This window comes from Cetorhinus maximus, chromosome 6 (genome assembly GCF_964194155.1).
Source record: "Cetorhinus maximus chromosome 6, sCetMax3.hap1.1, whole genome shotgun sequence".
Taxonomy (NCBI): Eukaryota; Metazoa; Chordata; class Chondrichthyes; order Lamniformes; family Cetorhinidae; genus Cetorhinus; species Cetorhinus maximus.
Window position 1 is genome coordinate 6,649,976 of NC_135884.1, and position 23,053 is coordinate 6,673,028.

The 23,053-nt window shown below is 46.1% G+C and overlaps 1 protein-coding gene across 1 annotated transcript in view; it reads left to right on the forward strand.

The window, feature by feature from the left end:
• Positions 1 to 21,680, forward strand: part of LOC144681411 (plexin-A1-like) — a 66,745-nt gene extending 45,065 nt beyond the window's left edge. The window contains exons 10-14 of the mRNA XM_078543005.1: positions 735 to 925; positions 3,732 to 3,901; positions 6,227 to 6,439; positions 9,226 to 9,376; positions 21,115 to 21,680. Of these exons, the coding sequence (XP_078399131.1) occupies positions 735 to 925; positions 3,732 to 3,901; positions 6,227 to 6,439; positions 9,226 to 9,376; positions 21,115 to 21,210 (821 nt within the window). The 3' untranslated portion in view covers positions 21,211 to 21,680. The remainder of the gene's footprint in view (positions 1 to 734; positions 926 to 3,731; positions 3,902 to 6,226; positions 6,440 to 9,225; positions 9,377 to 21,114) is intronic.
• The last annotated feature ends 1,373 nt before the right edge of the window (positions 21,681 to 23,053 follow it).

Below are 23,053 nucleotides of genomic sequence, written 5' to 3' on the forward strand. Positions count from 1 at the left end.
TGACCTTTATGCTGCTATTAACACCTGCCTTAGTCTTTAACACTATCAGTACCACTCCCTTTGTCTTGTATCCATGACCTCTTTGTCAAATCTGTTCTGAGCTCCTTCCTATCCCTGATCCTCTAATTTGCTCTACTTGCTCCACCCCCCACTTCAACAGTATAAAACCCATCACATTTCTGAAATAAAAACAGAAAATGCCGGTAAAAACTCAGCAGGTCTGGCAGCACCTGCGGAGAGAGAAACAGAGTTAACGTTTCGAGTCCGTATGACTTCTTCAGATCACATTTCTACCTCTCTTCAGCTCTGCAGAAGAGTCACACAGACTTGAAGCAATAACTATGTTTCCCTCCCCCCAGATGCTGCCTGATCTGAGCTTTTCCAGCATTTTCCTTTTTTATTTCAGAGTTTCAGCAACTTTAGCATTTTGCTTTTACGTAAGTCAAGGGTATTGATTGATTAAGTATCTTGAGCACATATAAAAAGAGACCGTTGGGACACTGGGGTGTTGGTAGATAAAGATATATAATGCTGCATGCTGTGAATAAACCTACCATCAAGAAAAGGATCTGTGTAGTTTCGTACTTCACCATCTAGCAGGGATCCATCTCACACTTGACCTCGGTTACTGATTTGAAGTTGAGCATTTCCTGGAGCTGTTACAATGCAGTGTTACAAAATGCTGGTACTACTGGAGCCCTGTCATCACCTCCTCCCTCCACACTCCCTTACAGAGAGTATGTTGCGCACTGCCAGCAGCCCAGACAGCTTGCGATCTCGGACGCCCATGATCACCCCAGACTTGGAGAGCGGAACAAAACTCTGGCACCTGGTCAAGAACCACGACCACATGGACCAGAGGGAAGGGGACCGAGGCAGCAAGATGGTGTCCGAGATTTACCTGACCCGCCTCCTCGCCACCAAGGTAAGTCACTCCTGCTTCTTTGTGGTAATGCAAGGCTTCTGTTGCTGGGAGGGAAGAGCGCTACCCACTGAACCAAGACTGACGCCAGTGGGTGAGTTCATCGCTAACTCATTGGGTGAAAAAGTTCTGACACTAAAAGAAACATATCGGGAATAATTTTCCCCCAGTCGGGGGCGGGGGTGGTTGTGCAGGGGTGGGCGCGAACCCAATTGACGCCCCCGACCAGGGACGTGCCGCCATTTTATGTGGGCGGGCCAGTTAAGGAGTTGCCTCAGGGAGATTAGTTTGACGTGTTCATTTAAATAAAGGTTGAAAAAACTTTTAAAACTTGTCCCCTCATGTGACACTGTCACATGGGCTGGGACATGTCAAAGAAGTAATGGTAAAATTTTTAGTAGATTTTAAAACACTTCATGAAACCTCATCCCGCCCGTGGATGAGGTTTTGTGAAAAATGCGAAGGCCGCCTGGGCTCTTCGCCTGCCCCCCCGCCAACCTTAAGGTTGGACGGGGCAGCTCAGCTAATTGAATTAATTACTATTTAAATGGCCTTTGACCGTTTGATGAGTGCGCAGTCTTCTCAGCTGCACGCCCGCCGAACTGAAAATCTAAATGACGCGTGGTGACACCGGGAGACACACCCGACGTCGCCCAGCGTCATTTTACGCATCGGCGAGCGGGCCCTGTCCCCCACTCACCGACCGGAGAATTCTGCCCTGAGTAGAGATTTCCCTCTTCAATCCCAATGTGCATGCGACGTGAGCTACCGATTAATTAATTCAGGAAATGATGAGTTTTGCTAAGTAACATGAATTTTCAGCCATTTGATTTAATTCTCTGTGCATGGTGAGTGTCCAGTCCCTCAATAGTTACATCGTTATTGCAGATGCTTCATGGCTTTCAAACTCTGACAATGCTTCATCATTGTGCACTGTCCAGACCACCCTCAGCTCTTCAACTCACTTAGCCAACTTCAGTACTGTTTGATGAATTGTGTTGTTGTCTTGTTCTGGTCAATCACTGCCTAGGCCCCCAGCTGGTGGTGTGTATCCAATTCTGGGCACTGCACTTCAGGAAGGATGTCAAGGCTTTAATGAGGATGAGGCCGAGTACTAGAGTAGTGCACGAGTGAGGGACTTAAGCGATGCGGAGAGACATGGGAAGGTGGAATTGTTCTCCATACAGCAGATTCTAAATTTTTAGAGTGCTTGACAGGCTAGATGCTGAGAGGATGTTTCCCCCGGATGGAGAGTCTCGATTGAGGGTCATTACCTCAGGACAATGAGTTGGTCATTTAGGACTAAGATGGGGAGAAATTTCTCCACTCAAATGGTTGCGAACCTTTGGAATTCTGTACTCTGACGGTCCTGACTGCTCAGTCACTGGGTCTATTTAAGACTGTGGTCGATAGATTTTTGGACATGAGGGGAATCAAGGTGTAGAGGTAGGGGAGTTGGAGTTGAGGTAGATGAGCAGCCATGATCTCACTGAATGGCTGAGCCTGCTCGAGGGGCTGAGTGGCCTACTCCTCCTATTTCTTATGTTCTTATATTTTATATAATTGAGGGACAAAGGTCCTGTAGTAGAGGGTTTCACCCTGAGAAGACGGAGCAGTGGGCGAATGAGACCCAAGCCAATCAAACACGGTGAGATGATGGCATGATGCTTGGGTTCTTACAGTCTGTTCAGCCACCTCTTTACACCTTACAGGGAACAAGAGAGTAAAATTCAGGGAGGCAATGGCTACACCAGGCTCCATAAAACAGAGGAAAATTCAAAATAGGGAGATTAACACACAGAAGGCAGAGTGGGGATTAATGAGTCTTTTTCAGGTTGGAAAGATGTAACTAGTGGAGTGCCACAAGGATCAGTCCTAGGACCTCAATTATTTATTATCTATATTAATGACTTGGAGGAGGGGGCAGAGTGTAATGTATCCAAATTTGCTGACAAGACAAAAATAGGTGGGAGGGCATGTTGTGTTTGGGAAAACAGTCCATCAGGTCCTGGTGACTTGTCAGCTTTTGGTTCTAATGGTTCTAACGTTTGAGGACTCTGGGTCTATACTCGATGGAGTTTAGAAGGATGAGGGGGGATCTGATTGAAACTTACAGAATACTGAAAGGCCTGGATAGAGTGGACGTGGGGAAGATTTTTCCATTAATAGGAGAGACTAGGACCCGAGGGCACAGCCTCAGAGTAAAGGGAAGACCTTTTAGAACAGAGATGAGGAGAAACTTCTTTAGCCAGAGAGTGGTGAATTTATGGAATTCATTGCCACAGAAGGCTGTGGAGGCCAGGTCATTGAGTGTATTTAAGACCGAGATAGATAAGTTCTTGATTGGTAAGGGGATCAAAGGTTACGGGGAGAAGGCGGGAGAATGGGGTTGAGAAACTTATCAGCCATGATTGAATGGCGGAGCAGACTCGATGGGCCGATTGGCCTAATTTCTGCTCCTATGTCTTATGGTCTTAAACACCCAACTTAAAGATGGAGCGTTGGAAGGAATGTAAGAACAGGACTCGGCCATTCAAATGCTTGAGCCTGTTCTGCCTTTCAATTAGATCATGACTGATCTGAATCTTAACTCCATCTGTGTGCCTGATCTCCACAGCCCTTCGTATCTAACAAAATGGGAGAGAGGCCATCAGACTAACCCCCTCCAATATCCTGTTTGGGAGGGTTAAAGAGGAGGTCAGGAGAGTCTCGGGATTCCAGTCTCAGACTCTGGTTTGGAGCGGTTGAAGGGGAAATATGTCATTGGCACAAATCACAGCACTGACTTTAACTGGCTTTCCTCTTTCAGGGAACCCTGCAGAAGTTTGTGGATGACCTGTTTGAGACAATATTCAGCACGGCACACAGGGGCAGTGCCCTTCCTCTTGCAATCAAATATATGTTTGACTTTCTAGACGAGCAGGCAGACAAACACCTGATCACTGACCATGATGTGCGACATACCTGGAAGAGTAACTGGTGAGCATTCACACCGGGGCTGAATCTTAACAGGATGTGGGCAAAATGTCTCTCGGATCTTCGCAGCTGCAGTGTGAAGTTTGGAATGTCCCATTTATGTTGTCAAATGGAGGGTTTTCAGCAAACCCTCCTCAGAATGCCCAATCTTTTCTCTGGTTTTATCTGGAATTAAAAGTCTGATGATGACCACAAAACCATTGCTGATTGCCATAAAAACCCATCTGGTTCACTAATGTCCTTTAGGGAAGGAAATGTGTTGTCCTTACCTGCTCTGGCCTACACGTGACTCCAGACCCACAGAAATATGGCTGACTCTTAAATGCCCTCTGAACTAGGGGGCAACTAGGGAGAGTAATAAATGCTGGCCTAGCCAGTGACGCCCACATCCCATGAACAAATTTTTAAAATAAGACCCACGCCAATGAGGTTGACTGTTAAAAATGCCCTCTGAAGGAGGGCAATTAGGGATGGGCCTAGCCAGCGAAGCCCACATCCCGTGAACGAATAAAAACAAGTCTCTGGTTTTGCTTAAAGTTTGACCTCCCCTATTGGCTCAGGGATAAGCTGAAAGAGGTCTGGTGGGTGACATTCATCTCTAACATGCTACTAAATTGGCTGGGCAGAAATGTTCCAAAATCAGAACATCTTGTCTTCAACATAGACTCGTTCGGTTTTAGGCCCAGACGAGATACGAGTGTTCATTGGGAAATGCCACCTGATTGGAACTGACATTGGCTATTCAGAAGAACCTTTGCAACGCGCTACAATATCGTGCAATTCTAGAATGGCTCAAGTGACCGTTGGTCAACTTGAACTAGTGTCAGGAACCCAATCTCTGATTACCGCTTCCATCAAACCATGAGGGCTTTGGAAGCTCTTCAACCTTAAAAATAGTGTATAGACACAGGCATGGTGGACTGAATTGCCGCCTTTGCTCTCTGATTCTATTAGTGCAAGTTGTTGTTGATTAACAGCAGAGCTGTCAGCTTCTTGCTGTTGAATCTGTGGCCATGTTAGGTATCTGATGTTCATCTCGTCTGCACACAGCTTGCGTATTGTGAACCTCAGGGAAGCCTACAGAAAGTTCCAATTACTGTTCCCATTAACCTGCCTCTCACTGAGGCACCAGCCCCAAGAACAGCTCCACCAAACAAATAAATATGAGCACCAATCGGACTGGGCTTCCAGGGGACGGGTTCCTGGGGCACAAGTGACTCCTGGGCAGCGGGTTGGACAACCTTGATCCAGGGGTTCATGGAATTCTGAGAAATTCTCTTCAGAATGCCCATTGTGGGATGTGGGTATCATTGGCAAGGCCAGTATTTGTTGCCCATCCCTAATTGCCCCTGAACTGAGTGCCTTGCTAGGCCAATTCAGAGGGCAGTCAAGAGTCAGCCACATTGCCGTGGATCTGGAGTCATAATTAGGCCAGACCAGGTAAGGACGGCAGATTTCCTTCCCTAAAGGGTATTAGTGAACCAGATGGGTTTTTACCACAATTGATGAGAGATTCATGGTCACCATCAATGAGATCAGTTTTCAATTCCTGATTTATAAATTTGGAGCTGCTGTGGTGGGATTTGAACCTGTGTTTCTGGGTTATTAGTTCAACGACATTACCACTTTGCCACTGTGCTCCCCAAATCCAGGTGGGTTAAAAGTATGTAGAGTACACGATGCTGTGTTTGCACCTTTTTGGTGTTTACCGCGGTCCAACGTGACTGTTGTCTATTGCTCACACACATGAAAAAGACGAGCTGGTCCTGCAAGTCTACCCTCTACCACGATGGCTCGATCGTTGTGGTTGAACACTCCTTCCCTTCTCTCCGGCCTTCCGTGTCCTGGGAGAGGTTAAAGAGAAACTCAGCGCCAATAAAGGAAGATTCCTCCTCAGCCCTTCAAGGCTATAGAAACCAGACCAGAAAATCACCTGGGCCGAGTAATATCCATACAGCCATTTCCCTCCGTTTGATGCCATTTCTGCCTCAGTCAGGATCTGCTCCAGCTCTTTCTTGAAGGCAAAAAAATCAGCATCTAACACACTAATCGACACCCCATTCCACTCTCTAGGCAAAGAAGGACCGTCTGACACCTTATATATGCCCTTACGTAGTTAAACTCATGTTTCTGGTCAAACTGGAATAATCTATCAACAGGGACAGCGTCTACCCCTGTGATTATTTTACTGATCCCTATCACGTTGCATCTTAAGTCTACACATCTCCAAAGTAAATAGTAAACTATTGGCAAGTGGGTGATTTTACTTTTGACATTGATTTTCCTTCCGACTAATGGTCTCAACTTTCCTTTGTTTCATCTCTCCAGTCTACCTCTACGATTTTGGGTGAATGTTATAAAAAATCCCCAGTTTGTCTTTGACATTCACAAGAACAGTATTACTGACGCCTGCCTCTCCGTGGTGGCGCAGACTTTCATGGACTCCTGTTCCACCTCCGAGCATAAGCTGGGCAAGGACTCACCCTCAAACAAACTACTGTACGCAAAAGACATTCCAAACTACAAAAACTGGGTGGAGAGGTACGTGAAATGTTGCTTTGCTTTCAGTGGGTTTTGCTTGGCAATGTTGGGCGGGGAGGGGACTCCTAACATATTAGCTGCATTATTAAAATAAAAATCTGCCTCGGAGTCCCATAAAGAAATGGAAATATTAGGAGCAAAGGGACAGGAGGAGGCCATTCAGCCCCTTGAGCTTGTTTCAATTAGATCATGTATCTTAACTCCATCTACCTACTTTGCTTCCCATATCCCTTGATGCCATTGCTTTTCAAGAATCTTGTTGAAGTCAGTTTTGAAGTTTTTTATTGGGCCGCCCAGCTTCAGCGGCTTTTTTGAGGTGAGAGTTCTTAAATTATCACCGCCCTCTGTGTGCAGAAGTGTCTCCTGACATTACCCCCTGAACAGCTTAGCTCTTTCTGGTTCTGGACTTCCCCGATCTGAGGAAATAGATTCTTTCTTTTCTGCCTGCCCTATCAAACTCAATCATCTTCAACATCTCAATCAGATCACGCTTCAATCGTCTATACGGCCTGAGTTTTTCGCCTGTCGCGTGATTGGTGGACCCGGGAGCGGGCTGGAAACGGCACCCCCCCCCCCGACCGCGATTGGCCCCCCTGACGTCGATTTCCTGCTGCCTGGCCAATTAACGGCCGAGCGGCGTGAAACGCGCCCTGGGGAAGGCTCAGCGCTGCCGTTGGGGGCAGGAAGCCATTGCGGGTGCTGGTGAGCGCTCCCACTGAGCTCCCCCTGAAGGCAAACCTCCACAGGATAAACGAAACCAACAGAAATGCTGCAAAATATGCCCAGGCAGCACAATCAAGCACCTGAAAGCAAACCTCGTTTTTAAAAAAAAAACAGTTCCCCAGACATCTCTTTTTGTTTTGTTTCCCCGCGGAGGCTCCATTCGGCCCTGGATCGAGGTCTGAGCAAAAATGTAAAGGCCGATCGGCCTGTCCGCCAACTTTAAAAGTGGACGGGCCACAAAAAATCGCTTACAATTGCCCCCTTAACAGGCTTGATTACCCACTTCATTGTCGGCGGGCACTGCAGCGCTCGCCCACCCAGCGAGATATCGCGCGATGACATCGGGGCGCTCGCCCGACGCCATCGCGCGCTATTTCGCGGCCGGATGGGTCGGGCGCGTGTCAGAGATGGGTCGGGCGCGTGCCCGCCTACCCGCCTGTGGGATGTCAGATTCTGGCCTACGTAAGGAGATACAAACCTGGTCTATGCCACCTGTCCTTGTACTTGAACCTTTTTAGCTCCAGTATCATTCTGGTAATGAGCGATTTTAAAAATTGTCAACTAGAAGCTAAGCTTAGAACCCGCCCTCTCCAGTTTTAGCTAAAGGTTGCAATGCAACTTGAAGTGATTATAACCGGGCTACACCTTACTGCAATGATATTTCCATTGGTATACGGTGCAGCCTTACCAGAGTGCTTCACGGTATGAATTGCTTCTGAATTTCTTGTGGCTGTTTATAAGTTGTCAAATATTGACACCATTATTGCTAGGGTTTCCCAAACTGTGGGCCGTGACCCCCCGCAATGGGGTTGTGGGATGAGCAATTGGGGTGGCGAGCTCCCAGGCAGCAGTGGTGGCTGCGGAACAGAGACTCCGGTTTGGCAGCCCTGCCATCGGCTGCAAAGCCCTTTTAAATGTGCACGTTTTTTTTTCTGCCAATGGGCATGGCCTAATGAAGCAAGCTGGTTGGCATCTTGGTTTTCTTTAGTGCCTCTAATCCTGAGCTTTGAATCTCCCCCCCTATCTCCCAGTCGGCAACTCTCCACTCCTGCCAATTTTCACTCCAGGGGCGCACCAAGGGTGAAGCATGAAAATGGGGTCACAGCAGGAACAAGTTCAGGAAGCACTGCATTACACACGAGCTATTACGCCCCACAAACACCGAGGCGAGTGGTGTCTTCCCTAGTGATGCGAGTTGAAGCAGGAACGCAGACACGAGGAGGGTCCCCTGTTCCTCTTCGAGTAGTCCCGTGGGGTCTTTTAACATGCACTGAACAGACATATTGGGTGTGATGTGTCACCTGAAAGGGAGCATTCCGTCAATGCGACACGGGAGCACAACCCAGTTTACCTGACTTGATTCCACAACCTCTTGCCCAGAAGACTAGTTCTATCCACTAAACCAAGCTGACACGCAAGTTGGAAGGTCATTGTGTTCTCTCATGGCGGGAGGTCTACTCCTAGATGTTGAGATTAATGTCTATCCTATTGCCTCTCCTATTCTTCCAAAGTGGTATTGAACCCTCTTTGTGAAAACAAAGTAAAAAGAGGTAAAAGTTGACACACAATTGCTTTTTGCTCCACATGCTTAGATATTGAGGGAGGTTCATCCAGCAATTGTGGAGACTTCCCTGCCACACCTTTAACACGTCCTTACAACCATAAATAGTCTAGAATGCACGCAGTCGCTTTGAGTTTGTCACCATGCTGAGCACACACCACTGTTGACCCCAACATTTTGATCCCAACATTTGACGGTCACTCTGACCAATAAACTGCTAATTTACTCCCCCTCATCTCAGAGCCATTTCTACATTCTGTATACGGTTGAGAAGCTGAGGGTGTAGCTTCAAGAGCAGGGAGCGGGCGGGAAAGTGGAGTTGAAGCCCAAGATCGGCCACGATTGTATTGAATGCAGCAGCAGGCTCAACGGGCCGAATGGTCTACTCCTGCTCCTAGTTCTTATGGTCTTACCTGGTCTCTGAACCTGTTTTGAAATCAATGTCAGGATTTTGTGGCTATGCTTGCTTGTGAATTACTCTTTTCCAATGTGACCTGGGCAGGTACTATGCGGATATCTCCAAGATGCCTGTGATCAGTGACCAGGACATGAGCGCTTATCTGGCAGAGCAGTCGCGGCTACACTTGAACCAATTCAACAGCAATAGTGCACTGCATGAGATCTACACCTACATCAACAAGTACAGGGATGAGGTAAGCACTTTAGATGGCGTTCTGCTATCCGACCATCTTCTTTTTCCCTTATGTCATGCCTGGTTTTATCCCCCTTCTCTCTTGCTGGGTTCTATCACTACAGACAACGGCTGCCTTACAACATTTCGCACAAGTGTCCTTCCACTCATTACCCTTGTCAGCAGGTTGGATCAATTGTGGGCGGAACTGCAGCTGAACTAGACCCTGGTCCACACCCATCATCCATTCTCCAGCAGAACAATGGAAGTGTAGAGGCCTTCCCACTACCCCATAGCGTGCTCTTCCTCTTAGTACCAACCCCCTTACCCCATCCAATAGTCCAATTTTAACACACCTGGCCATTGCCTCATTACTTGACATAAGAGATAGGAACAGGGGTAGGCCATTTGGCCCCTCAAGCTATTCAGTAAGATCATGGCTGATTTGATTGTGGCCCCAGCCCTGCATTCCTGTCTGGCTCCCATAACCCTTGACATCCTTGTGGAGCAAGAATCTGTCTATCTCAGCCTTGAATAGATTCAATGACCCAGCCTCCACTGCTCTCGGGGATAGAGAATCCAAAGATTAATAAGAGAAGAAAGAAGAAATTCCTCCACATCTCTGTCTTAAATAGGTGACCCTTGATTATGAAACTTTGGCCACTAGTCCTCTATTTGCCCCATGAGGGGAAACAACCTTTCAGCATCTGCTCTGTCAAGACCCTCAGAATCTTTTACGTTTCAATAAGATCACCTCTCATTCTTCTAAACTCTAATGCGTGTAGGCCCAAGCTGCTGACATCAGGTAACTCAGGAAGTGCTTGGAAATCTCAGCCAGTCTGGCAGCATCTGTGCAAAGAGAAACAGAGTTAACATTTCTAGTCCAATTTGACAACGACTCTTATTTTCCTTTTGTTAATTGAGAAGCCTAGATGAACGAGCAAAGCCCTTTAGTACAAGACAACCGACCAACCAACCAGTGTGAGGTAAATTAAGGAGTATTGGTGAAGCTGACACCAAGCTCACTCCTTAGGCCTCTCTGCCTCTCTCTCCTCCTTTAAGAAGCTCATTAATACCTTCCTTCTTTGACCAAGCTATTGATCAACTGTCCTAGCATGAAGGAAGGAAATGAGGGCCCTTGAGAGGGAGCAGAGGAGATTTACCAGAATGGTTCCGGGGACGAGGGATCTTGGTTACAAGTTTCGGTTGGAGAAGCTGGGGTTGTTCTCCTTGGAGCAAAGGAGATTGAGGGGAGATTTGATAGAGGGGTGCAAGATTATGACAAGTTTAGATAAAGTAGACAAGGAAAAGCTGTTCCATAAGACATAGTAGGCCATTCAACCCATCGAATCTGCTCTGCCATTCAGTGAGATCATGGCTGATCTGATAATCCTCAACTCCACTTTCCTACCTTTTCCCCATAACCCTTGATTCTCTTACTGATTAAAAATCTGCCTATCTCAACCTTGAATATACTTAATGACCCAGCCTCTACAGCCCCCTGCAGTAAAGAATTCCACAGATTCACCACCCTCTGAGAAAAGAAATTCCTCCTCACCTCTGTTTTAAATGGACGCCCCCTTACTCTGAGATTATGCCCTCCAAGACGCTCCCACAAAGGGAAACAACCTCTCAGCATCTACCCTGTCAAACCCCCTAAGAATCTTCTATGTTTCAATAAGGTCGCCTCTCATTCTTCTAAATTCCAATGAGTACAGGCCCAACCTACTCAACCTCTTCTCATAAGAAAATCCCTCCATACCTGGGATCAACCTAATGAACCTTCTCTGGACTGCCTCCAATGCCAGTATATCTTTCCTTAGATAAGAGGACCAAAATTGTTCACAATGTTCTAGGTGTGGTCTAACTAGTGCCTTGTATAGTTTTAGCAAGACTTCCTTATTTTTATACTCCATTCCCTTTGGAATAAAGGCCAACATTCCATTTGTCTTCCATATTACCTGTTGAACTTGTATGTTAGCTTTTTGGGATTCATGCACAAGGACTCCCAAATCCCTCTGTGCTGCAGCTTTCTGCAGTCTTTCTCCATTTAAATAATATTCAACTCCTCTATTCTTCCTGCCAAAATGCATAACATATCACATTTTCCCACATTATATTCCATCTGCCAAGTTTTTACTTAACCTGTCTATATCCCTCTGTAGACTCCTTGTGTCATCCTCACCACTTGCCTTCCCATCTATTTTTGTGTCATCTGCAAACTTGGTGATAGTACATTCACTTCCATCATCTAAGTCATTTATATATATTGTAAATAACTGAGGCCCTAGCACTGACCCCTGTGGCTCTCCACTATTTACAGGTTTCCATCCTGAAAATGCCCCCCTTGTCCCAACTCTCTGTCTTCTATTAGTTAGCCAATCATCTATCCATGCTAAATATATTACCCCCAACACCATGGGCTCTTAACTTATTAAATAGCCTTATGTGCGGTACCTTATCGAAAGTCTTTTGGAAATCCAAATATATTACATCTACTGGTTCCCCTTTATCTATCCTGCTTGTTACCTCCTCAAGGAATTCTAATAAATTTGTTAGGCATGATTTCCCCTTCATGAAGCCATGCTGACTCTGCTTGATTAGATTATGTATTTCTAAACGCTCTGCTATTACATCCTTTATAATGGACTCCAACATTTTCCCAATGACGGATGTTAAGCTGACTGACCTCTCGTTACCTGTTTTTTTTTTAATCTCCCTCCCTTTTTGAATAAGGATGTTCCCATTAGCTGCTGATACAAGGACTAGGAGGGCACAGATTTTAAGTCTTTGCAGGGGGTGTTCTGAGGAAGAACAGTTTTACGCAGCCAGTGGTAATGACCTGGAACTCGCTGTGTGTGAGGGTGGTGGTGGTAGCGGAGATGATCAATGATTACAAATGGAAACTGGTTGGACACTGGAGTGAAATAAATGTGTAGGGCTTACAGGGAGAAAGCAGGGGAATGTGACTGACTGGAGTGCTCTGCAAGGAGCCAGCCAATGGGCCGAATGGCCTTCCGAAATGGTTGCAGGCTTGGCACCATCTAGCCAGCAAGTAGGATTGGGCGGCCAGTGAAAGAATTACAGAAGCTTCACACGGAAGCAGTAAGTGCATCAAAGAGAGAGATTATCCACCTCGGGTGTCGGTGGCTAATGATTCAGTCCCTCTCCTGCACAGCTCATCACCTTCCTTGTTGCGCTCGGATGATGAAATGTGCGTTTCTAAGCCTGTGTTTGCTTCGTGAGGGGAGTCTCCTGACTGGGTCCCTAGATCACCTGTACTTTGGCACAGACCGATTCTAGTTCAGCAGTGAAACTGCCAGTCCGTGTATAAATTTATTTTTAATAAAAATCACAGTCCCTTTGTAGCTCACCTTAACTGAAGCAGGCTTGGTATTGTTTACATAGACAGATATTTCCAATTTGAAGCATTTAAATGCAATTTGAAAAACTTTTTAACTTCCCTTTTGGGCCGATTGAAGAGCAATTAGGACAAGTTCAGTCAATATGGGGATTCAAGCTGAGAAAAATGGTACAAATGTACTCTTTCCTTTTGGAATTTATATCTTTCTTCCTTTTATATCTGTAGTTTTGCCCCTATCCTGTCTGGATGGATTTGATTCTCATTGTGAGCAGGTAGTGTTGGAGTTGATCCCAATCCCCCTCGCCTGTTGACTTGACTCAAACAATGCCAGAGTGAGGTAGCTCAGAAATATTTTGCTTTGCAGCCTTTCTCTATCCTTTCATGGGGTGTAGGTGCCACTGGCAAGGCCACAATTGGTTGGCTATTCCTGAATTGAGTGTCTCGCTCGGCCATTTCAGAGGGGCAGTTAAGAGTCAACCACATCGCTGTGGGTCTGGAGTCACATGGAGGCCAGACCAGGTGATGATGGTAGATTTCCTTCCCTAAAGGGCATTAGTGAACCAGATGGGTTTTTATGACAATCGACGATAGTTTCATGGTCACCATCACTGAGACTAACTTTCAATTCCAAATGTATTAATTGAATTTAAATTCCAGCGGCTGTTGTGGTGGGATTTGAACCAATGTCCCCAGAGCATTAGCCTGGGCCTCTGGGTTACCAGTCCAGTGACACTACCATCTCCCTTGTTGGAGGCAGGAGCCGATCCTGGCATGGCGAGGGCAAATGGGGCACCCGGGACCTTAGTGAATGTCAGGATCAACAGCCTCTCACCTTAACCCATGGGTTTTAAGAGTTGAGAAAGAAACAGGTGAACAGTGGAGAAGGAAAATGGAGGAACTAGAGTCAAATCAAATATGGAAAGAGAAATAAAGAGAGGGAAAGAAAGATGGAATGAATAGAGAAGGAAAAGTAAGAAAAAATTAAAATCTGAAATTTTTTAAATCTCTAAGAAGAATTGCAACATGGAAGAGTGAGACTGAAATTGACTGAAAGGTTTAAATGGTTCCCTTTCTGGGCTAGAGAGATTGTATTTGATTACCAAATTGTTAAAAGGCTAATTGCGTTCTTAATGGGCCAGCCCTAACTTTCTGCTGCAAGTTTGATGGACAATTAATGTGCAAAATAACCAGGAGGCTAAGGACGAGATAATGGCTCATTTGTGCGTCAATAATTGTGGGCATTGTCAACATGTCAACCTTCTCAGCAAAATAGACCAACTCACAGATTATAGACTAACTCGCGGATTTACGAATACAAGGTGAGGTGAGAGTGACTGCCCTTGACATCAAGGCCACATTTGACCGAGTGTGGCATCAAGGAGCCCTCGCAAAACTGGAGTCAATGGGAATCAGGGGGAAAACTCTCCGCTGGTTGGAGTCATACCTAACACAAGGGAAGATGGTTGTGGTTGTTGGAGGTCAGTCATCTCAGCTCCAGGACATCACTGCAGGAGTTCCTCAGGGTCGTGTCCTCAGCCCAACCGCCTTCAGCTGCTTCATCAATGACTTTCCTTCCATCATAAGGTCAGAAGTGGGGATGTTCCGCTGATGATTGCACAATGTTCAGCACCATTCATGACTCCTCAGATGCTGAAGCAGTCCATGTCCAAATACAGCAAGACCTGGACAATATCCAGGCTTGGGCTGACAAGTGGCAAGTAACATTCACGCCACACAAGTGTCAGGCAATGACCATCTCCAACAAGAGAGAATTCAACCATCACCCCTTGACATTCAATGGCATTATCATCACTGAATCCCCCACTAACATCCTGGGGGTTACCATTGACCAGAAACTGAACTGGACTAGCCATATAAATACTGTGGCTACAAGAGCAGGTCAAATGCTAGGAATTGTGCGATGAGTAGCTCACCTCCTGACTCCCCAGAGCCTGTCCACCATCTGCAAGGCACAATTCAGGAGTGTGATGGAATACTCCCCACTTGCCTGGATGAGCTCCTACAACACTGAAGAAGCTGGACACCATCCAGGACAAAGCAGTCTGTTTGACTGGCACCACATCCACAAATATTCACTCCCTCCACCACCGACGCACAGTAGCAGCAGTGCGTACCATTTACAAAATGAACTGTGGGAATTCAACAATGCTCCTTAGACAGCACCTTCCAAACCCACGACCACTACTATCCAGAAGGACAAGGGCAGCAGATAGATGGGAACACCACCATCTGGAAGTTCCCCTCCAAGTCACTCACCATCCTGACTTGGAAATATATCACCGTTCCTTCACTGTCACTGGGTCAAAACCCTGGAACTCCCTCCCTAACAGCATTGTGGACCCACGGACTGCAGCGGTTCAAGAAGGCAGGTCACCACCACCTCAAGGGCAATTAGGGATGGGCAATAAATGCTGGCCCAGTCAGCGAAGCCCACATCCTGTGAATGAATAGAAAAAAAAAAGCATGCAAATCCCATTTGGGGGCAGAGGTGGGTTGGGTTGGGTTCCATTGAACTACAGGTATAAAAATTCATGGCACAATATTCTTCAGCTCATTGGGTTTTTGCTAATTCCACTGCCCTGCTCTCTCCCATAAACCTGTATTTAACTTTGTTTCAAATCTGTGTCCAGTTTTCACTCAAAGGACGTAATCCCTGTGGCAAAGCAGTCCGTACTCCAAGAAACCTCTGCAAAAGGAAATTAGATAGATGTTTTTCACAAAATAATATTTTTGGGGGCATATAGTATGTGAGTCATTTGAGACAAGGTATGTGGGAAGTGTAACATGATTGCGAGGAACCACGTGATTTTGGAGCTTTGTTTCCAAAAGTTTCTTCTTCACTGGAAATTTTCCCCATGTCATGTCTGGCTCTGTTGTAGACTAATTAAGAGAGATTAATCACTGTGATTAGTCAACAACTCCATTATCATTGTATCATGTGACCATCAGGATGGCGGAAGGTGAGCTAGGTGGATGTGGGTCATTTCTTGCCTAGTGCTTTCCTATATTTCAATGCACCCTTTCACCTCCCTCTCTCTCTCAGGCCATCAATTCAAAACTGTCACCTTCACCATTGAATCCCTAACCGGAGAGAATGGCTTTATTCACCTTCTTAAAACCCTTTGAAATCTCTGCTTGGCCTTTTCTACTCCTGTGGGTCATTGGACAGTAATCAAAAGACCAAAACTGCTTTCATTGTATCCCTCCCTCTAGCCAGTTGAGCCCCACTGATGTATAAAATTTGCCATTGCTTTGGTGCTCTTATGCCTCTATTCATAAAGCTCGGGATCCCACATGCTTTTTTTTTAAACATCCTCGCATATCAGGAATACCTTGGAAAATTGGCAGGCTAACCCAGCCGCCCTTTATCAATCATCAATTTATTTGCCATTTTACAATCCAGCAGAGCCATAGCATAGTACAGTAGAGAAGGAGGCTATTTAGCCCATCGAGTCTTGTGCTGGCCCTTTCGAAGAGCGATGCAGTTAGTCCCACTTCCCGGCTGGCTCTTTCCCCATTTCCCTGCAATTTTTTTTCTTCTTTGACTCTTTATCAATTCCCTTTCCAAAACTACTATTGGATCTGTATCCAACACCCCCCTACCAGACAGTGCGTTCCAAATCCTAACCACTCGTCGTGTAAAACAGATTTTCCTCATGTCATCTTTGGTTCTTTTTGCCAATCACCTTAAATCTCTGGTTATTGACCCTTGAGCCATTGGAAATAGTTTCTCCTCATTTACTCCATTTAAACCTTTCATGGTTTTAAATGCCTCTATCAAGTCACCTCTTAGCCCCTGTCTGGTGAACAACCTCGGTTTCCCCCAGTCCATCCACGTAATTGTAATCTTTCATCCCTGGAACCATTCTCCTCAACCTCTTCCCCGCCCTCCATGTCCTTTCTAAATTGTGGTGCCCAGAGTCTGTGGTTACTAATGGCTGTTCATTAAAACATGCTCAGTTAATGCTCCCTTAGCCACATCCGTTTGTTGGCATGCGTCGGCAGTAATTAACACTGAGCCGAACAGCTTGTGTCAGACAGAGTAAAAACCCCAAAAGGGCTGGCAATTGCAATATTGCCTTGATTAAAGTTAGCCACCATTTTGAGCGAGAGGCTTTACCGCATCGTTCACTTATTTCATAATTTTTTAAAAAAAATTGTGCTTTCCGTAATTAGTTTCAACTCCAATGCACAACACTGCGGTTACCGAACTACTTACTCATTGTCGGAGAATTTAATGCTGTTTTGTGTTTCAGTGGGCCCACTGCAACCTGACCACAGCTGAACAGCTTATGGAATGGGATTAGTATACCACCCTCACACTCTCATTTCCCCACACTGTGTGGTATTAGAACCATAGAACACTGCAGCACAGAAAACAGGCCATTCGGCCCTTCTAGTCTGTGCCAAAATATTATTCTGCTAGTCCCATTGACCTGCACCTAGTCCATAACCCTCCAGACCTCTCCCATCCACGTGTCTATCTAATTTATTCTTAAAACTTAAGAGTGAGCCCGCATTTACCACGTCAGATGGTAGCTCGATCCACACTCTCACCACTCTGAGTGAAGAAGTTCCCCCTAATGTTCCCCCTAAACCTTTCCCCTTTCACCCATATTCCCATAGGAATTATTAGACTAAGAAAGACTAAGACTCGCCCAGTTCATGTTCCACCATTATAGCAGTCACATGACACGACAATATGATGGCTGGAATTTTAGGGCCCTGTCGCTCTAAACATAAACAAACCGCGGCCTTGGAGTTACTTTGTGAGGTGATAAGTAAATTGACGGCTACTTTCGAAAACAGACAGGGATCAGCAACCACACACAAACCTGTGCAGCGTTAGTCTATAGTCTTAGACTTTTATTGGCGCATGCTCTTGAAAGATATAAGCAAAAAACTGCGGATGCTGGAAATCCCAAACAAAAATAAAAATACCTGGAAAAACCCAGCAGGTCTGACAGCATCTGCGGAGAGGAACACAGTTAGCGTTTTGAGTCCGTGAGCAGACTCGAAACACTAACTGTGTTCCTCTCCGCAGATGCTGTCAGACCTGCTGGGTTTTTCCAGGTATTTTTATTTTTGTTTTTGTTCTTGAAAGATATGTCTGTTCCAGCGCGATTAGAATCATTGCTCCCTGACAACAGCCATCAGAAGGAAGGGGACCAGCTGACTAAAATGAGTGATTTAGGACCGGGATGGGTATTGTAAAATATGCTAATCAGCTGACGTTATAAAAGGTTTGGCGAAGGCTTCTCGTTAATGTTATTGGGCTGAATAATTCATGGGCGGTTTATTTGTGGAAAAGGCAGAATATGAACGTGTTAATTAGCAGCATCTCGGATTAGTCTGGAAAATTACTACATCGCAAAGGAGAAACTACACCTCAGAAGTACTTTGTTGTCTGCTTTGGGACGTTGTTGAGGATTGTGAAAGGCGCCATATGAATGCAAGTCCACTTTTTTTTCCTTGATTGATAACAGTTCCTGGGAATGTTTCTGGCTCGTTTGAATCATATTTGCTTGCTTTAACCCTGCCTCAAGATCTAGGTGATGGGAGCATAAGAACAGGAGGAGGCTATTCAGTCCCTTGGGCATGTTCTGCCATCCAATGGGATCATGACCTAACTCCATATACCCACCTTTTCTCCATCTCCCTGAATTCCTTTGATGAACAAAAATCTATCGATCTCAGATTTCAAATCAACAATTGATTGCACATCAACATCAATTGCCATTTGTGGGACAGAGTTCCAAACTTCTACCACCCTTTGTGTGTGCAAATGTTTACTAATTTCACTCCTAAGTGGTCAGTCTCTAATTTTTAGGCTATGTCCCCTAGTCCTAGTCGTCCTGACCAACAGAAACAGGGTAGATGAGAGAAACTATCTGTTCCCCTTAATATCTTGGATTAAATCACCTGCTTCACCTTCTAAATTCTAGGGAATACAACCCTAGTTTGTGTTTAATCCCTCCTCATAATTGAGCCCTTGGAGTCCATAAGACCATAAGACATAGGAGCAGAAATTAGGCCAATCGGCCCATCGAGTCTGCTCCGCCATTCAATCATGGCTGATAAGTTTCTCAACCCCATTCTCCCGCCTTCTCCCCGTAACCTTTGATCCCCTTACCAATCAAGAACAGATCAATCAAGATCAAGAGTCCAAATATTGTTCTACACTACATTCCCTCCAAGCGCAGTATACTCTTCCAGAACTGCCCACCACATTCATCTCTGGGCTGTCTCTTCAGCAATTCCTCAGTTGAAAACTCGTTTGCTAAACACCTCCATAGCCTGACCCCCCTCCCCAGCTCTGTAACCCCCCTGAGATCTCTGCGCTCCTCCAATTCTGGCCTCTTACTCATGCCCGATTTTAACTGCTCCGCCATTGGCGACCGTGTCTTCGGCTGCCTGGGTCCTAAGCCCTGCAGTCGCCTCCCTAAACCTCTCAATCTCTCTCTCTCTCTCTCTCTCCTCCTTTAAGGATGCCCCTCGCCTTTGTCATCTTCCCTGATATCTCCTTAGGTGGCTCAGCGTCAAATTGTGTTTGCTCATACTCCAGCGAAGGATCTTGGGACGTTTCACTAAGTAAAGGGCATGATATAAATGCAATTTCTTGTGTCATTTCCAGCCTTTACTAAAAGAGGTCCACATGCGGAGTTTAATCTGTAAGCGGCGGCTGTCATTAATCGGAGGCAGTAGTGTGGGGACTCCGTATCAGAGGCAGAACCTGTGGAGATATTGATAGAAACTACCGACGGCTGGAAACAGTCTTAATTGTCCTAAACGCAATGATTAGCTTAGTGAAATGGTTAACGAAGCACCCATTCCTCTGACTGATCACAGGCTTGACAACCATGAGCTGTCTAACTGACATCCTCCCCCACCAGCCACCATCGAATTGCTTTAACCCCCATTGTGCCGACACGATGCGAAATATTGAGCTGCGCAGGGTTTCCCAGTTGGAACGTGTGATTTGAATGGAGGTTGTTGGGCGGGGGCGGGGGTGGTGGTGCTGGGTGAATGGCGGTGAGGGAGGGAGAATTTCCTCACTGCATCACTTGCACAAGAGGTCAGGAGATCATTTTAAACATTCCCTGGTGTTACAAACTCATGGCTGCTTTGGTGACCGGTTGCAACCTCTGAGCTAGGGGTCCTCGCTTCAGCATGCGAATCTATTCGCCCGCAACGCGTACATCACAGGAACAATTCTTTTTTAAAAAATTGCCATGTTCTCCATTTGATTTTTCTCAGCGTTGTCACTGTGAATTTCTCTCTCTCCCTCTCTGCTGACGGCAGTAAACAGAGAGAAAGAATTTGCATTTCTATCACACTTTCCTCAGCCCCAGGATGTCCCACAAGTGCTTTACATCCAACCAAGTATTTGTTGAAGTGTAGTCACTGTTGTAATTTAGGGAAACGCAGCTAATAAATTGGGCACAGCAAGGACTGGGGTAATCTTTCTTTCTGTGATGTTGACTGAGGGGTAAATGTTGGCCAGGTCAGCAGCGAAGGTTTCCTGTCTTCCTCTTCGATATACTGACACAGAATCTTTTCTATTCACCTGAGGTGGGGGCGGGGGGAGGGGGCTTAGTCTAATTTCTCATCTGAAAGAGGGCATCTCTGACAGTACAGCACTCCTTCAGTGCTGCACTGCAATGAAACTGGACCCCCACCACCTCCTGGCACAAGAGTGCCGTTGAGATGCAGCTGAGGCAAGGTTTTATTCTTTCATGGGATGTGGGTGTCGCTGGCAAGGGCAGCATTTGTTGCCCATCCCTAATTGCCCCTTGAACTGAGTGGCTTGATAGGCTATTTCAGAGGGCAGTTGACAGTCAACCACATCGCTGTGGGTCTGGAGTCACATGTAGGCCAGACCGGGTAAGGACGGCAGATTTCCTTCCCTAAAGGACATTAGTGAACCAAATGGGTTTTGATGAGAATTGATGATAGTTGTCATGGTGACCATCTCCATTACTGAGACCAGCTTTATATTCCAGATTTCCAAAAATTAATTCATTCATTGAATTTAAATTCCACCAGCTGATGTGTTGAGATTTGAATCTGTGTCCCTAAAGCATTAGCCTAGGTTTCGGCTTTACTAGTCCAATGACACTGCCACTACACCACCATCTCCCCTAAAAAGCTTTTACTCTTTTTAAACAGAGAGAAAACTACATTGGAGACCAGTTCTCCAGGCGTACTAATTAATGATAAAAGCAAAATACTGCAGGTGCGGGAATAACTCAGCAGGTCTGACAGCTTCTGTGGAGGAAGAATCAGAGTTAACATTTCGAGTCCGTATGACCCTTCTTCGGGGCTAATCAATGGTCACTAATTCATGATTTTTTTTTCCCCCGCTCCTTTTTTAGATCTTATCAACTTTGGAGAAGGACGAGCAAGCGAGAAGGCAGAGGCTGCGGAGTAAGCTGGAGCAAGTGATTGACGCCATGGCCTGCAGCAGCTGAGACCTCGCCAGGGGGAGGAATGAAGGAGGAAGGAGAGGGGGAAGAGGCTCGGTTGACATCCAGCGCCCGGAAGACTTGCCTGAGTGTGTCTGTGCGTGCGGTGGGAGGGGTGGGGGGGGGGTGGTTGGGGAGCGGGCGGGGTGGGTGGGGTAGGGGGGTGCGGGTTGATGGTGGTGGAAAACGGGACGGGGAGGGAAGAAATGTGAATGGAGCAGTGTGCACGTTGGGTCCAGCAGCGATCGGGGAACCAGGCGGGCCTGCGGCACAGAGTTCCGCTATCGGCAGATTCCACCCCCCCGGCTGCGTGGCGAGTTTGGGGTCACGTGACCGGGGAGGGGGGACGGGGGAGGGTTGGCGGGGGCATGGGGAGAGGAGACCCTGGGTCGACGTGACTCCGGGACTTGAACTGGACTGCTGTTCTCCTCTTTAACAGTTAGTGTTACTGCTAAAATTTGCACAATTTACAATTTAAAAAAAAAAGGAAGAGAAAAAAAATGAAAAAAAGAGAAGTGTTTCCACTTTTAAAAAGATTGATATAGAACTGAGTTCCATGAGCTTTGATATGATATTTCCAAAAGGTTGTGTTCTGTGCCATCGATTTCATTTGAATGTTCTTTAGTGAAATACTTGTTAGTTGAAACTTGTGCTATAATTTAAATGTAATATGCCTAGTGACTGATGGTGATAAAAGGTTTAAAAATAATAAAAAAGGTAGGGGGCGAGAAGATTATTGAAAAGAAACCGGTAAGATAAGAGGGAGAGAGACTGTGAGATAGGGACAAACCACACGCGAACAAGGGGCCCTGTGGAAAAGGATGAGGAAATTTTGCGCAGTGAGGTTTTCCGAGACTTTGATCCGTGGATCGCTCCTTTTCTATGGATCCTGGAGCGACTGAAAGGATGTGTGAGGGGTTCGCGGAGGGGATGAAAAAGAGGGACGAAGGAGGTGCAGAAAATCAAATGGCTTCTTGGGGGAAGCGGTCATTCCTATGGTGATGAGGATAAAATGAGGGGCAAGGGGTCAGGTCGGACATGCTCCTTTTTAAAAGGTAACTTTTTGTTTTTGGCATTTTGTTTCCTTCCATTCTCCTTAAATGTTTTTTTTTGTAACGGGAAGAGTAACGATAGTTTTTTTTGGATTGGGGGCTGTTATTTAACCCTCCATATTCTAGGATTTTAAGGATTTAGTGGGGAGGATCCTTCTCCTTAACTACGCCTTACAAAGGTGGCAGGCAGGTACCGATTAGCTAGTCCATCCAATCTTCCCAAATCATGAAGGGGACACCGTTGCTAAACACTCATTCCCTGCCCACCCCTGGCCAGGTCATCCCTTGGGAGAAGCAGAGAGAAACCCGGGGCCAGTAAGGGGTAAAATATTCTGTAAAATCCCCCTCCAACCTCCTCAGATGATTGGCACCATTACAGGAGATCACATAGCCCATGGGTTACCTTCAAAGCCAATTGCCTTCTAGATGGTACATGAGTGATGAAAGAAACCATCTGTACTATTCTCTCCATCATTTCTCATTACAGGGTTTACGCTTTCAGACTGCTAGTTCTAGGTATTTTTAGGGAGTGCACAGTTTGTAAAAGCCCTTTCCCAGGTGACTTCATGTGTAGGAAGTGTTGTCACGAGAGTGAAGCGTCAGTATGTGCGACATCAAGAAAAATCTCAACATAAAATAAGCTGCCTCTAAGCAGCAGTTCTCCTAACCAGAGACACGGTAGCCAGATAGTTTGTGGATGCCTCCCTTTAGGAATGCAGTGCAGTGCAATGGTACGGTGAACATAGACAATCCAAAGCCAGCCTTGCTGTCAGAGACTTGAGTACAAAATCCAGGCT